Source organism: Palaemon carinicauda, chromosome 1 (assembly GCF_036898095.1).
Source record: "Palaemon carinicauda isolate YSFRI2023 chromosome 1, ASM3689809v2, whole genome shotgun sequence".
Classification (NCBI taxonomy): domain Eukaryota; kingdom Metazoa; phylum Arthropoda; class Malacostraca; order Decapoda; family Palaemonidae; genus Palaemon; species Palaemon carinicauda.
In genome coordinates this window covers 12,317,881-12,331,884 of record NC_090725.1, presented here as the reverse complement: position 1 = coordinate 12,331,884, position 14,004 = coordinate 12,317,881, and the positions used below count along the sequence as shown (strand labels likewise).

The following is a 14,004-nucleotide window of genomic DNA, read 5'->3' as shown; positions in this document are numbered from 1 at the left end:
ATGCAGTCCAAGCTTAGTCCTTGTTAGAGGATTTTTTTGTTTACGGAGTCAGTGTGTCACTGGGAAGACGTTCAACAACCAGCAGAAGTGACTTGTTGTGACGCAGTGCGGCAACCTCAGCAACCCGATAAGGAGTTGTCTGTACGACCCAGACAGTCTAGACAGCTTCGGGTTGTCGCTGTACTTCCTCGCTTCCCCATGGTTGACAGTTCACAGACTGTGCAGCAGTACCATGATCTTGTGTCCGGCTCCGTCAGACGACTAGCTTTTAAGAGCTCCCACAAGTCGTCGCTGTCTGGAGATTCTCAGATGGACTATGGATCTGACCAAGGAACTGGGCCTCCTGGTCAATTTTGAGGAGTCCCAGCTCGTCCCATCCCAGACCATTGTCTACCTGGGTATGGATCTTCAGAGTCGAGCTTTTCGGGCTTTTCCGTCGGCCCCAAGGATCTACTAAGCCCTAGAATGCATCCAGAGCATGCTGAGAAGGAACCGATGCTCAGTCAGGTAGTGGATGAGTCTAACAGGGACACTTTCATCGCTGGCCCTGTTCATCGAGTTAGGGAGACGCCACCTCCTCCCCCTTCAGTATCATCTAGCGGCTCACTGGATAAAGGACATGACGCTAGAGACGGTCTCAGTTCCTGTTTCCGAAGAGAGGAGGTCTACTCTCACGTGGTGAAAGAACAGCTTTCTTCTTAAGGAAGTCTACCTTTGGCTGTTCAGAAACCCGACCGCCGTCTCTTCTCTGACGCATCAGACACGGGCTGGGGTGCGACTTTGGACGGACAGGAATGCTCGGGAACATGGAATCAGGAGCTAAGGACACTTCACATCTATTGCAAGGAGCTGTTGGCAGTTCATCTGGCCTTGATAAACTTCAAGTCCCTCCAGCTTACAAGGTGGTGGAGGTGGACTCTGACAACACCACAGCCTTGGCTTACATCTCCAAGCAGGGAGGGACTCATTCGTGGAAGTTGTTCTAGATCGCAAGGGACCTCCTCATCTGGTCAAAAGATCGAAAGCTCACGCTGGTAACGAGGTTCATTCAGGGCGATATGAATGTCATGGCAGATCGCCTTAGCCGGAAGGGTCAGGTCATCCCCACAGAGTGGACCCTTCACAAGAATGTTTGTAGCAGACTTTGGGCCCTGTGGGGTCAGCCAACCATAGATCTGTTCGCTACCTCGATAACCTAGAGGCTCCCGTTGTATTGTTCTCCGATTCCAGACCCAGCAGCAGTTCACGTGGATGCTTTTCTGCTGGATTAGTCCCATCTCGACCTGTATGCATTCCCGCCGTTCAAGATTGTCAACAGGGTACTTCAGATGTTCGCCTCTCGCAAAGGGACACAGCTGACGTTGGTTGGCTCCGCTCTGGCCCGCGAGAGAATGGTTCATAGAGGTACTGCAATGGCTGGTCGACATTCCCAGGACTCTTCCTCTAGGAGTGGACCTTTTACGTCTACCTCATGTAAAGAAGGTACACCCAAACCTCCACGCTCTTCGTCTGACTGCCTTCAGACTTTCGAAAGACTCTCAAGGGCTAGGGGCTTTTCGAAGGAGGCAGCCAGAGCGATTGCCAGAGCAAGGAGGACATCCACTCTCAGAGTCTATCAGTCTAAAGGGGAAGTCTTCCGAAGCTGGTACAAGGCCAATGCAGTTTCCTCAACCAGTACCACTGTAACCCAGATTGCTGACTTCCTGTTACATCTAAGGAACGTAAGATCCCTTTCAGCTCCTACGATTAAGGGTTACAGAAGTATGTTGGCAGCGGTTTTCCGCCACACAGGCTTGGATCTTTCCACCAACAAAGATCTACAGGACCTCCTTAGGTCTTTTGAGACCTCAAATGAACGTCAGTTGTCCACTCCAGGCTGGAATCTAGACGTGGTCCTAAGGTTCCTTATGTCATCAAGATTTGAACCTCTCCTATCAGCCTCTTTTAAGGACCTCACATTAAAAACTCTTTTCCTCGTGTGCTTCACAACAGCTAAAAGAGTAAGTGAGATCCACGCCTTCAGCAGGAACATAGTTTTCACATCTGAAACGGCTACATGTTCCTTGCAGCTCGGTTTTTTGCTAAACGAGCTTCCTTCACGTCCTTGGCCTAAGTCGTTCGAGATCCCAAGCCTGTCCAACTTGGTGGGGGACGAACTGGAGAGAGTACTTTGCCCAGTTAGAGCTCTTAGGTACTATCTAAAAAGGTCATAACCTTTACGAGGACAATCAGAAGCCTTATGGTGTGATATCAAGAAGCCTTCTCTTCCAAGGTCTAAGAACTCAGTTTCTTACCTATTCAGGCTCCTGATTAGGGAAGCACATTCTCATCTGAAGGAAGAAGACCTTGCTTTGCTGAAGGTAAGGACACATGAAGTGAGAGCTGTGGCTACTTCAGTGGCCTTCAAACAGAACCGTTCTCTGCAGAGTGTTATGGATGCAACCTATTGGAGAAGCAAGTCAGTGTTCGCATCATTCTATCTCAAAGATGTCCAGTCTCTTTACGAGAACTGCTACACCCTGGGACCATTCGTAGCAACGAATGCAGTAGTAGGCGGGGGCTCAGCCACTACATTCCCATAATCCCATAACCCTTTTAACCTTTCTCTTGAATACTTTTTATGGGTTGTACGGTCAGCTAAGAAGCCTTCCACATCCTTGTTGATTTGGCGGGTGGTCAATTCTTTCTTGAGAAGCGCCGAGGTTAAAGGTTGTGATGAGGTCCTTTAGTATGGGTTGCAGCCCTTTATACTTCAGCACCTAAGAGTCGTTCAGCATCCTAAGAGGACCGCTACGCTCAGTAAGGAAGACGTACTTAATAAAGGCAGAGTAATGGTTCAAGTCGTCTTCCTTACCAGGTACTTATTTATTTTGTTATTTTTGAATAACTAATAAAATAAAATACGGGATACTTAGCTTCTTTGTTAACATGTATGCTGGTCTCCACCCACCACCCTGGGTGTGAATCAGCTACATGATTATCGGGTAAGATTAATATTGAAAAATTTTATTTTCAATATTAAACTTACCCGATAATCATGTAGCTGTCAACTCCGTTGCCCGACAGAATTCTACGGGAGGGATACGCCAGCTATCACTATACTAGAAGGGGGTGTACTCACAAGCGCCACCTGTGGCCAGGTACTACAGTACTTGTTGTTGACGCCACCTCACTTTTTCCTCTGTCGTGCTTCCGGCAAGACGTTCTTGGATACGCTTATGATTTTGGAGTATTGTTCACGGTTTGGTGAAGTATTTCTCTAAAATTTGCAGCTATTCGCTATACTAGAAACTTCTATATTAGCTTAGTTAGCTTTTGGAATTAATTTTATTATGGTGACGAAGAGAGTATGAACTCTCTTTCACCTTTATATGGCCGACCCTTCCCTTAGACGGAAGTGTTGGTGTCTTAGAGAGTATAGACTCTCTTTCTTAATTTTGCTTAACAAAAGTTATAGATTTATTTTATATCTCTCCGCCTTTTATAGGCCTCTTCGATTAACTTCCTATTATTATAAAATTATTAAAATTAATTTTTATATATTCGACCTTTCCTAATGGTAGGCGGTCTTTTCTTGTACCGAAGTTAATTTACATTGAGCCCGTCATTTCGGTTTTACCTGTTAACATATTATGCTATTTTAATGTTTTTGAAAGAATTTCTTTGATAGTCTCGTACTGTTTTCAAAGTTGAACTAACGTTTTGTTTTGTCTCTGCAGTTGTTGACGTTTCAGAACGTTCAACTTGCGCTCTATCGTTACGATAGAGAGAGAATTTTCACGGTGTCACGTTGCAGTAAGAGTAACCGTGTCTAGCGTTTTGTTCATTCTTTCTTAACTTAATGGTTTTAATTCTACAAAGGAACTTTTCATTTTGGGAAATTTTTTCCTTTAACAATAATATGTTTTAACGATATATATGATTGGGCTCTTCTCTCAGGTTCTAAGTCAAGAGAGAGAGAGAGAGAGAGATAGAGACGGAGGGAGAAAGAGGAGGATAAACGTTTCGTTCAAGCGAGTAACGTTGTTATCGTTTTTGCTCTTCTCCCTAGTCTCTTTAGGGGAAGAAGGTAAACGTTTCTAGAGTTTTTCTTGTTCTCATGCTTTATGCGGTGAGAGATTTTAAACGTAGTTTATTTGATCTAGTGTTTAGTCTCTTTCCAGCCACTGAATTATTTATCTTTCATTAGATTTTTCTGTTACATTGTAATTCTGTTTTCGCAATTACTAACTTTTGAGAAAGGATAGAATTGCGTGTTTCAGGTACAAACCACTTAAAGTTTCGAGTTCAGTGAAATAAGTGCAAACAGAAAATCAAAGTGATAAGTGATTAGCGCAAAGTGTGTCAGTGTTGTGCGTGAGGGTACTTCTGTGCGTGTCAGTCGTCCTCCCAGTCCGGGACCTCTTGCAAGCTCCCAAGCCCAGGGGAGAAGCAATGTCGAAGGGCAAAAGGGTTCGGCAGGCCTTGATCGGCGCACAGAAGTATCCTCGGTGGTTGCGGGCGTGTCTTAAGAGACCGTCACTCCCACCCGCAGACGATTGAGCCCTTATTTTGCTCGTCTGCAGAAGAAATTTCGGGGAGAAAACGCTGGTCTCAGGTCTCAAGACCTCTTAAACGTAAAGTCCAGACCTATGCCAGACGTACGAAGTTAGAGTTCAACAACCCGGATGCAGTCATTGGGTTAGCTCTGACTCTCCTCAGTCTCAGGTGACTGCACTCCGCCTAAGAGGAGTAAGGTTCTGCCACAACAGATCTCTGCTGTTAAGGCTTTACCTCAGCAGACCTTAGTGTCTGCCGACCCCAAGTTGACTCTACTGCAGTCCATGCAGTCACAACTTTCAGTCTTGATGCGTGAGTGTCGGGCTGAGAAGGTTGCGCCTCCGCCTCCGCCTGCACTCGCTCCGCCTGCGCTCGCTCCGCCTGACCGCAGTACCGCCTGCCAGGCGTACGATGTTGAGCCACGTTCTGAGTTTACTGTTCCCAGTGGTGTACAGCTCCCTCCGCCTTCCTTAAGGCAACCTCAGCAATGGGATCAGGAGGCTTATACCGCTCTTCCTCCGCTTCCACTTGCTGCTCCACCATTGATGCAACTCTCGGTTGAGGTACAACAACCTCTCCCATCCATGAGTCAGTCTCCTCAGCTCTCGCTGCAGCGAGCTCAACCCTCCTCAAGGCAAGCACAACACCTTAGCCTTGCGCCTCAGGAACCTAAACTCGTTCCTCAGGAACTTGCTACTGCGCATCCGCCAACCACTCAGCAAGCGCAACCCTTGAGGCAGCAACCTCATGCTATGAGTCAGCCACCTCAACGCATGCATCTGCCACTTTCTCCTCAACTTGAGAAATAACAAATGACAATAATAACACCTCATTACTTTCATACTTGCATTTGTAATCATATACATGTATGCCTACACAAACATTATGATAATGGAGGTTATTTGTCTTACTTATATAAAAATATATATGTATTCCTTGCAATATATTTTTAACAATATCGCAAAATATGGCAAAATATCTTCAAAACAAAAATGAATCATGAGTTATGAAGGTAAGGTAAATATTATGTTGATATTAAAACCCCATGCAAGCATGCATGAAGCACTCTAGCACTGGTCATGGAATTTCTGAGAAATGTTAAACGCCATGCAACACGCTCTGCTTACCTTACAGCATGCTCTACATACAGCATGCTCTGCATACAGCATGCTCTGCATACAGCATGCTCTGCATACAACATGCTCTGCATACAGCATGCTCTGCATTCAGCATGCTCTGCATACAACATGCTCTACATACAGCATGCTCTGCATACAACATGCTCTGCATACAGCATGCTCTGCATTCAGCATGCTCTGCATACAACATGCTCTGCATACAGCATGCTCTGCATACAACATGCTCTACATACAGCATGCTCTGCATACAGCATGCTCTGCATACAACATGCTCTGCATACCTTACCGCATGCTTCTCAGTCATACATCTTTGGTTGTTGCCAACTCACTAGACTGTCAAGCAGTTTCATAATGTTGCCTTCTAGTCTGCTGCTTTTGCACCATTGAAACCCTCACTGAGAGAACTTAACTTTTCTCGGATATGGTCCCTGTAGATGAGAAAGTGCTTTTCTCCCTCCTTCTGATATTCCCTTGAGGACTCTGTCATTTGGAGAGGAGCCTTTAGCTGCGTAGCCTCCTATGGACTTTTATTTAAGCATAACATGCTTCCAGGGAAGGTAATGGTTCCATTTCAGTCACTAACCCCGTCTGTTACCACACCTGCTCCCATAGACCTTGAGCTGTGTTGCAAGACATACAGTCCAAGCTTAGTCCTTGTTAAAGGATTTTTTGTTTACGGAGTCAGTGTGTCACTGGGAAGACGTTCAACAACCAGCAGAAGTGACTTGTTGTGACGCAGTGCGGCAACCTCAGCAACCCGATAAGGAGTTGTCTGTACGACCCAGACAGTCTAGACAGCTTCGGGTTGTCACTGTACTTCCTCGCTTCCCCATGGTTGACAGTTCACAGACTGTGCAGCAGTACCATGATCTTGTGTCCGGCTCCGTCAGACGACTGGCTTTTAAGAGCTCCCACAAGTCGTCGCTGTCTGGAGATTCTCAGATGGACTATGGATCTGACCAAGGAACTGGGCCTCCTGGTCAATTTTGAGGAGTCTCAGCTCATCCCATCCCAGACCATTGTCTCCCTGGGTATGGATCTTCAGAGTCGAGCTTTTCGGGCTTTTCCGTCGGCCCCAAGGATCTTCCAAGCCCTAGAATGCATCCAGAGCATGCTGAGAAGGAACCGATGCTCAGTCAGGTAGTGGATGAGTCTAACAGGGACACTTTCATCGCTGGCCCTGTTCATCGTGTTAGGGAGAATCCACCTCCCCCCCTTCAGTATCATCTAGCTGCTCACTGGATAAAGGACATGACGCTAGAGACGGTCTCAGTTCCTGTTTCCGAAGAGAGGAGGTCTTCTCTCGCGTGTTGTAAGAACAGCTTTCTTCTCAAGGAAGCCTACCTTTGGCTGTTCAGAAACCCGACCGCCGTCTCCTCTCGGACACATCAGACACGGGCTGGGGTGCGACTTTGGACGGACAGGAATGATCGAGAACATGGAATCAGGAGCAAAGGACACTTCACATCAATTGCAGGAGTTGTTGGCGGTTCTTCTGGCCTTGATAAACTTCAAGTCCCTCCAGCTTAACAAAGTGGTGGAGGTGGACTCTGACAACACCACAGCCCTGGCTTACACCTTCAAGCAGGGAGGGACTCTTTCGTGAAGTTGTTCTAGATCGCAAGGGACCTCCTCATCTGGTCTAAAGATCGAAAGCTCACGCTGGTAACGAGGTTCATTCAGGGCGGTATGAATGTCATGGCAGATCACCTCAGCCGGAAGGGTCAGGTCATCCCCACAGAGTGGACCCTTCACAAGAATGTTTGCAGCAGACTTTGGGCCCTGTGGGGTCAGCCAACCATAGATCTGTTCGCTACCTCGATAACCTAGAGACTCCTATTGTATTGTTCTCCGATTCCAGACCCAGCAGCAGTTCACGTGGATGCTTTTCTGCTGGATTGGTTCCATCTCGACCTGTATGCATTCCCGCCGTTCAAGATTGTCAACAGGGTACTTCAGAAGTTCTCCTCTCGCAAAGGGACACGGCTGACGTTGGTTGGCTCCGCTCTGGCCCGCGAGAGAATGGTTCTTAGAGGTACTGCAATGGCTGGTCGACATTCCCAGGACTCTTCCTCTAGGAGTGAACCTTCTACGTCTACCTCACGTAAAGAAGGTACACCCGAACCTCCACGCTCTTCGTCTGACTGCCTGCAGACTTTCGAAAGACTCTCAAGAGCTAGGGGCTTTTCGAAGGAGGCAGCCAGAGCGATTGCCAAAGCAAGGAGAACTTCCACTCTCAGAATCTATCAGTCTCAAAGGGAAGTCTTCCGTAGCTGGTACAAGACCAATGCAGTTTCCTCAACCAGTACCACTGTAACCCAGATTGCTGACTTCCTGTTATATCTAAGGAAAGTAAGATCCCTTTCAGCTCCTACGATCAAGGGTTACAGAAGTATGTTGGCAGCGGTTTTCCGCCACAGAGGCTTGGATCTTTCCACCAACGAAGATCTACAGGACCTCCCTAGGTCTTTTGAGACCTCAAAGGAACGTCGGTTGTCCACTCCAGGCTGGAATCTAGACGTGGTCCTAAGGTTCCTTATGTCATCAAGATTTGAACCTCTCCAATCAGCCTCTTTTTAGGACCTCACATTAAAAACTCTTTTCCTCGTGTGCTTGACAACAGCTAAAAGAGTAAGTGAGATCCACGCCTTCAGCAGGATCATTGTTTTCACATCTGAAACGGCTACATGTTCCTTGCAGCTCGGTTTTTGCTAAACGAGCTTCCTTCACGTCCTTGGCCTAAGTCGTTCGAGATCCCAAGCCTGTCCAACTTGGTGGGGAATGAACTGGAGAGAGTACTTTGCCCAGTTAGAGCTCTTAGGTACTATCTAATAAGGTCTTAACCTTTACAAGGACAATCAGAAGCCTTATAGTGTGCTATCAAGAAACCTTCTTTTCCAAGTTCTAAGAACTCAGTTTCTTACTATTCAGGCTTCTGATTAGAGAAACACATTCTCATCTGAAGGAAGAAGACCTTGCTTTGCTGAAGGTAAGGACACATGAAGTGGGAGCTGTGGCTACTTCAGTGGCCTTCAAACAGAGCCATTCTCTGCAGAGTGTTATGGATGCAACCTATTGGAGAAGCAAGTCAGTGTTCGCATCATTCTATCTCAAAGATGTCCAGTCTCTTTACGAGTACTGCTACACCCTGGGACCATTCGTAGCAACGAATGCAGTAGTAGGCGAGGGCTCAGCCACTACATTCCCATAATCCCATAACCTTTTAACCTTTCTCTTGAATACTTTTTATGGGTTGTACGGTCGGCTAAGAAGCCTTCCACATCCTTGTTGATTTGGCGGGTGGTCAATTCTTTCTTGAGAAGCGCCGAGGTTAAAGGTTGTGATGAGGTCCTTTAGTATGGGTTGCAGCCCTGTATACTTTAGCACCTTTGAGTTGATTCAGCCTTCCAAGAGGAACGCTGCGCTCAGTAAGGAAGACGATCTTATTAAAGGCAGAGTAACGGTTCAAGTCGACTTTCTTACCAGGTACTTATTATTTCATTGTTATTGTGGATAACTGATTATATGAAATACGGGATACTTAGCTATCCTTTAGTCTTGTACACTGGTTTTTCACCCACCCCCCTGGGTGTGAATCAGCTACATGATTATCGGGTAAGTTTAATATTGAAAAATGTTATTTTCATTAGTAAAATAAATTTTTGAATATACTTACCCGATAATCATGATTTAATTGACCCACCCTTCCTCCCCATAGAGAACCAGTGGACCGAGGAAAAAGTGAGGTGGCGTCAACAACAAGTACTGTAGTACCTGGCCACAGGTGGCGCTTGTGAGTACACCCCCTTCTAGTATAGTGATAGCTGGCGTATCCCTCCCGTAGAATTCTGTCGGGCAACGGAGTTGACAGCTACATGATTATCGGGTAAGTATATTCAAAAATTTATTTTACTAATGAAAATAACATTTTTCATTAGTAAAATAAATTTTTGAATATACTTACCCGATAATCATGATTTAATTGACCCACCCTTCCTCCCCATAGAGAACCAGTGGACCGAGGAAAAAATTGAGGTGGTGTTGACAAGAAGTACTGGAGTACCTGACCACAGATGGCGCTGTTGTGTTCACCCCCACCTGTATAGCGATCGCTGGCGTATCCCGACCGTAGATTTCTGTCGGCAATAGAGTTGACAGCTACATGATTATCGGGTAAGTATATTAAAAAATTTATTTTACTAATGAAAATAACATTTTTTATTTCTTTTGTTTGATGTCGGCTACCCACCAAAATTGGGGGAAGTGCCTTGGTATGTGTATGTATGTATGTATGTACAAAACAGAAAAGTGAATGACTGTTTAGTCAAAACAAAAATATTACATTTTGAACGAGGAGATGAAATCATAATTAGAAAAAATACTAAAATTTCAATTTGAATTTTTTTCATGATTACAAAACAAAAAGTGAATGACTGGTAATTTTCTCCATGGCAATTTTTCCCACTGTCAATTTCCTGGCTGGCAATTTTCCGACTGGCAATTTTCCAACTGGTAATTTTCCGTGCACGGACCTTGGCTATAGTTTAAGCTATAAATTGTTATTAATATTAGATTGACCTCTTGGGTTTAGGTTAGGTTTGGCAATGGGTTGTGAAGGACTTAAATTACCATTAATAAGGTAGAATTCACTGGACATCTGAATGTTAACAATATGAACATTAGGTAAGTATAGAAATATAAAATTTTATTATTAAAATTCTGATATTTGTTAATAATCAGTGATGTTAAGGCACTATTTAAGTAATTTTAGCAATGTTCCTATTTTGGAAGTTTTATGTGAGAGTAGAGGTCCCCTTTTTTGTTTTGTTTCATTTGTTGATGTCGGCTACCCCACAAAATTGGGAGAAATGCCTTGGTATATGTATGTATGTATGTGTATTATTGTTGAGATTGCACTACTCTTTTATTTTTTATATACCTATTTCATATTACAGAAAGTTAATAAAAATCAGCTTGTTTAGTGTAAGTACTGTACACCATTTCACATTAATGTGCTACTGTGCTTCTGCATATATTCAAAATAAATTTCTTCATCTTTTCTGTCCGATAGCAGCTGCTCTCTTAGCCAAATCTTATGCTTTGCTGGGTAGGTCTAAATCTTATGCTTTGCTTGGTAGGTCTGGACATTTCTGATGGGTATCCTGGTTACGTCCTGGCTATACACAGTAGTAAAAGGGTAGCGGTGGAACAGATCACAGCTCCCTCGTCTCTCCTGGCAGATGCACTCATCAATCTCTGCTTAGCTAAAGGACAAAGACACGAGGGTCGACAGGGCATGACTGTATACTACCTCACAAAGGTAAGACAGTGTATTAAGGTTTTAATGATTTTGGAACATGTGAATGCTTTTTCTCTTCAATGACATGTGTAAAAGCATCTCTTCAAATCAATTGTACAGTTGGTTTACATTTAGGCTATTGGCCAGTTGGGGGGTACCATGCACCCCTCGCAACATAACCAAATTAGGTTTTTTGGAAAGGTCTAGATCTACTGAACACAAGTATCAGTGTTAACATTGAGAATTTAGGGATGCCGTGCATGTTATGGCCTAAAAGCTAATAGTACCCTAAAATGTAAATTTTACCAATTGGCACGGTTGTGAAAATATGGATGTTAATTTTTTTAGCTAATATATCAGTATAGAAAGTTTGTAATATATCTTCTAATATACCAAATGAAAGTTCTAAATATTCTCCATCAACACATGCCTATCATAGATTTATAGAAGACAAAATAAGGATTTTTATCACCTGTTCAATGTGAATACCCTATCATTTACAATAACCAATCACTAACAAACACTTTCTATGCATTATATATATATTTCATAAATATTATACTGACATCGAACACCCCGTACTTGATGATGAACTTTCATTTAAGCATTTCATATCATTGTCCATTTAAACAGCTATAATTTGATACCAGAATCATGGTTGTCTTGTGTTGTTGTGGAATGAAAAATTTACCATTTGGAAAATTTTCCCTTAACACTCTCCCATTAAAACAAGAATCAAAACAGTAACCATGTACAGGTAATCATCGACTTACGACCGAGATAGGGACAGAGAGACTTGTCATACGTTGATATGGACATATGTCAAACTTAAAAAGGTTTATATCGATTTATTATAGTGCATCATGATTCGGCAATCATGTACAGTGAGTCGTATTTTATCAATATTTTCTTACTATATATCATTATTTCATTTTCTTGTTTCATAGAAAATCATATGCTCTGTCAAAGCATTTCTGTATTCTAATTTTTTATTTCAGAAGCATTTTAACAAATCAAGAATTACTTGATATTTTGTTTACCATTGGTTATGATCAGCTGATCTGAAGGTCCCGCTACCGTATCAAAAGGCATAATTTTTATATAATTTCTTTTTGTTCCGTAACTGGAATACAAACCACGCTGTTTAATTGGGGTATTACTTTCGGTGGAGCTGAAATGACGAGCCATTAATTCTTAACGAGGGTTTACTACCCACACCGCTAGTTAGCAGGGGTAGTGAAGGGTAGCTTGCTACCCGCCCCCCCCTCATACTTTTGTGCTTGAGCTCACTTTGCTCGCGGCTCGGATGGTAGTCGGACGTGTCTGCTCTCATCCTCGCCGTCATTTGGCAGCCATTTAATGCTTTTGTCTTTTTCTTTTTCTAGTTCTCTTTGTGAAGTTGGCCTCTGCGATTATGCGCATCTGCCCTGGGTTTCCCGACCGCCCCTGTGGAACATTCATGTCGGCAGTCGAGACCAATCCTCACGCCCTTTGTCCTTCTTGTAGGGGCCAACGGTGTGATAGCAACAACAGTGTAGTGAGTGTAGGGAGTGGTCTACTTCCCAGTGGGAGAGGTTTTCGCAACGACGGAAGAAGTCCAAACGGGATATTTCTCCTTCGAAGGTTTCTTTGAAAGGAGAAAAACCCAAGGCCTCTTCTTCCGTTGCCCAAACCTCCTCCGAAGCTCCCACTCGGTCAGTCTTTCGAGAGACCGTCGAGTGGTAGCATAGACCGATGTACTGTTTACCAAACTCGGGGCTCGAGAGATAACGTTGCTTCCCCTAGCGAAGCAGCTCCACCTCTCCCCCCTGGAGAGGATATGTCACTAACCCCCCTTTTTCAGCTTTGGTCCTCCTTGGGGCTTACGGGTTCGCCCTCCAAGGAGGTTTTGCCTAACTACATCCGATTGGGTGCCACTGTCAAGCAATCGCCGTCACCGACAGAGGTTGATCCTCTGTCTCTTGTCGACATTGTGGTGTCAGAGGTATCCAATGCGGTATCACCCATCACTTCTGCCTCTTCAAACCCTACGATAGCTGACGGCTTAGTTTCTCCAGTCTCTGTTCAGCCTACGAGGGAGAAACTAAGTCCAACGTCAGTCTCTCCTGCTAGTGTTTCTTTCCCTCGGGGGAGTTCACTTATAGAGACTCCTCTTCGGAGGACCGCAGAAGGTCAGCTCGCTGACCCTATGGCCCCCAGAGGGCGCATTCGTCGCAAGGCTCGCCTTCCTCTTCGCCAAAGAGGCCTTCCTTCACCTGCGGTGAGGAGGCGCCTCTTCGGTGCAACATCTTCGATACATTCCCCCGCAGAGGAGCCTCGACAACAATCACCGATCACTGTTCCTGCATTGGTCCTGAACTTTTCTGCAAATCGTTCGCGATCTCCTTCGGTGGAAGGTCGTCCTTTTAAAGGACACGTCGACCTTCCACCTGACAGACCTGCCGACCTGCCGTGACCCTTCCTGCACAAACCTAACAAGGTTTCATCTGAGGTCACTAAGACGTGCCTCCCAGATACACGCTATGCGCCAATAAAACCTGACGAACGCGCTCTAGTAGCTTGTAAGGACCCATCAATAAACCCTAACACAGGGCATCAAGGGCGTATGCGCCAACACGCACATACGTCCCAACAGGAGCACAGCTCCACTACGCGCTATGCACGCCCTCACGCACATACACGCCCACGTTCTCCTGCGCGCCAGGCCTTGCCTGAGCCTAAGCCTACGCGCCCACGCCCAGCTGCGGGCCAACTCTCACCTGGGCGCCGTCAACCTCCTGCGTGCCAGCGCTCTTCCACGCACCAACGCTCCCGCCAACGATCTACTGATCTGGGCACTACTGTGAAGTCAACTAAACTGACTTCTCCCACGCGCCAGCTAATAACATTGCGCCAGTGCTCGCCATCGCGCCAGCCTTCTCCCGCACGCATCCGCGAGGATACGCGCGCGCACTCGCCTATCCTCTCATACGGATTCACGCCCACATTCTGTCGCGTGCCCACAAGCATCACAGGCTTCAACTGCGC

General features: G+C 45.3%; 1 protein-coding gene across 4 annotated transcripts in view; it reads left to right on the top strand.

Annotated features, from left to right (window-relative positions):
- The window catches only part of sol (small optic lobes), a 362,901-nt gene that overhangs the window by 321,245 nt on the left and 27,652 nt on the right, over window positions 1–14,004 (top strand). For all 4 annotated transcript variants that reach the window (XM_068380123.1, XM_068380131.1, XM_068380144.1 and 1 more), the window contains one exon: window positions 10,817–10,998. In XM_068380123.1, coding sequence (XP_068236224.1) covers window positions 10,817–10,998 — 182 coding nt within the window. The remainder of the gene's footprint in view (window positions 1–10,816; window positions 10,999–14,004) is intronic.